Source organism: Nanorana parkeri, unplaced genomic scaffold, assembly GCF_000935625.1.
Source record: "Nanorana parkeri isolate BGI_ZX_2015 unplaced genomic scaffold, ASM93562v1 scaffold2459, whole genome shotgun sequence".
Lineage (NCBI taxonomy): Eukaryota > Metazoa > Chordata > Amphibia > Anura > Dicroglossidae > Nanorana > Nanorana parkeri.
Genome location: NW_017308727.1, coordinates 71,981 through 74,453, shown reverse-complemented (window position 1 = coordinate 74,453; position 2,473 = coordinate 71,981). Strand labels below are relative to the sequence as shown.

The following is a 2,473-nucleotide window of genomic DNA, read 5'->3' as shown; positions in this document are numbered from 1 at the left end:
CTGCCATTGATGAGCTCACTGTTCCGGGTCTCATCCTTGTCTTCACTACTCCCGCCGACAGCTCAATGAAGCACTAGGCCGACACCCACAGAGCCGTGGCAATGGCAGCCCCTTTGTTCACCGTGACAGGTCCCCTTTAAGGAACTGGCAGCGAGCCGGCACAGGGACATCATCAGCTCTGTTTATCTGTCTTATGCCGTGTCGTCGTCCGCACAGACTCTTGAAGTGTCCATTAGATGTAAAAGGGAGGTCTGCCCTGGGGGGGTGGGGGGGAGGTACTGTACAAATGTCAGTGATTGGCCCCAGTGTGCACTTGTAGATCCTGCGCAGAATGCTCTGATGTCATAGCAGGTATTGATCCGCCATGTCTGTCCTGCAGGGACGGGATCCCGCCGTACCGATCGGGCAGCAAGAAGCAGCTGCAGCGGGAGATGCACCGCAGCATGAAGGCCAACGGCCAGGTGGCTCTACCTCACTTCCCAGTAAGTGTCATGGCCGCTCCGCATGCGTATCAATGTAATGGTGCAGCCGATCAGTCCTGGCGGAATTGTATTGATCGATTGATCTGATATCTGTGTCTGATAATAATGCATATTGATTATTGATGGGTTACAGATTATAACTGATCAGTGTGACCGCCCGAGAATGTGGGAGGACGACGCGTGTGTTGTATTGTTCAATATTGATTGGTGATTGGCGTGTCTGTGATCGATCAATACATGTATGACCACCTGCAGAGCCAGGCGGCTGTGTGTGCGATCACAGAATCCGCCAATATTAAAGGGAAAGTGCTTCACCCCCCTCTCCTCCTTCCATCCACGTCTCCTCTTCACCCCCCTCTCCTCCATCTATCCACCTTTCTCTCTCTCCCCGTATCTCTCTCTCTCTCCCCGTATCTCTCTCTCTCTCCCCGTATCTCTCTCTCTCTCCCCGTATCTCTCTCTCTCTCCCCGTATCTCTCTCTCTCTCCCCGTATCTCTCTCTCTCTCCCCGTATCTCTCTCTCTCTCCCCGTATCTCTCTCTCTCTCCCCGTATCTCTCTCTCTCTCCCCGTATCTCTCTCTCTCTCCCCGTATCTCTCTCTCTCTCCCCGTATCTCTCTCTCTCTCCCCGTATCTCTCTCTCTCTCCCCGTATCTCTCTCTCTCTCCCCGTATCTCTCTCTCTCTCCCCGTATCTCTCTCTCTCTCCCCGTATCTCTCTCTCTCTCCCCGTATCTCTCTCTCTCTCCCCGTATCTCTCTCTCTCTCCCCGTATCTCTCTCTCTCTCCCCGTATCTCTCTCTCTCTCCCCGTATCTCTCTCTCTCTCCCCGTATCTCTCTCTCTCTCCCCGTATCTCTCTCTCTCTCCCCGTATCTCTCTCTCTCTCCCCGTATCTCTCTCTCTCTCCCCGTATCTCTCTCTCTCTCCCCGTATCTCTCTCTCTCTCCCCGTATCTCTCTCTCTCTCCCCGTATCTCTCTCTCTCTCCCCCTCTCTCTCTCTCTCTCCCCGTATCTCTCTCTCTCTCCCCGTCTCTCTCTCTCTCTCCCCGTATCTCTCTCTCTCTCCCCGTATCTCTCTCTCCCTCTCTGCCTCCACCCCTGGTCTAATTTTTCCTCTCCCCCCTTATTCCCAGTCTCCTCCTCCTCCTCATTCCTCGCTCTCCCCTCCCTCGTCCCTGTCATCTGTCACCTTGCTCCTTTGTCATTCTTTGATCGTCGGTCTCTTTGTACGGCGCTCTCTGTGGTCTCCTCTGATTCCAGCTGTCTCTCTTTGGCCACCTTGCTCTCTCTCTCGCGCGCGCTCTCTCCGCACACCCGTCTCCCCGCCTGTCTCCTCCACCTCTCTTCCCTTCGCCGTCCCCTCCCCTCTCCCGGATTTCATTTGATGTCTGACAAGTGTCTTTGAAGATTTGCAACTACAGAGCAGCTCCTGATAGGCTGGTTGTAGTACAGAGGGAGCAAGCGGGGTTCCTCGCAGTGTAACCAACTGCTAGTGCCGTAGGCGAAGGCTGCTGGGCAGTATGCCTCTCCGTGAAGCCACGGCGCTGCCTCATAAATATCTCCAACAGTCACACAGCCGCAACGCTCTTCCCTCTCACTCTCCGAGACGCAGCCGAACAGACGCAGCTCCAGCCAAAGCATGCCTGACTCCCCTCCTTCTTCCCCCCGCTCTCTGTAGAGGACGCACCGGCCGCCCAGAGAGATGACCCCCATTGAACCGGCCGTGTTTGCGGCGGAACTCATCGCCCGGCTGGAAAAGGTGAAACAGGAACAAGAAACTATGAACACGCTGGAGGAACGACTGCAGAAGATCAAAGAGGTACGAGGCAGCTGTCCCGCCACCCCCGCTCCCCATATCCCACCCGTCTTCTCTGTTGTATTTTGTACGTTTGCCATCAATACGTCTCCGTTGTGCGTATCTCCGATTTATCAATCGCGGTGATCGGTATCGTCCTTGTCGCAGTCTGTGTGTCCTCCTGTACCCCCCCC

At 55.2% G+C, this 2,473-nt stretch overlaps 1 protein-coding gene across 1 annotated transcript in view; it reads left to right on the top strand.

The window, feature by feature from the left end:
- AXIN2 (axin 2) overlaps positions 1–2,473 on the top strand; it is a 22,784-nt gene that overhangs the window by 5,736 nt on the left and 14,575 nt on the right. Inside the window, exons 3-4 of the mRNA XM_018573627.1 lie at positions 380–482; positions 2,163–2,303. Of these exons, the coding sequence (XP_018429129.1) occupies positions 380–482; positions 2,163–2,303 (244 nt within the window). The remainder of the gene's footprint in view (positions 1–379; positions 483–2,162; positions 2,304–2,473) is intronic.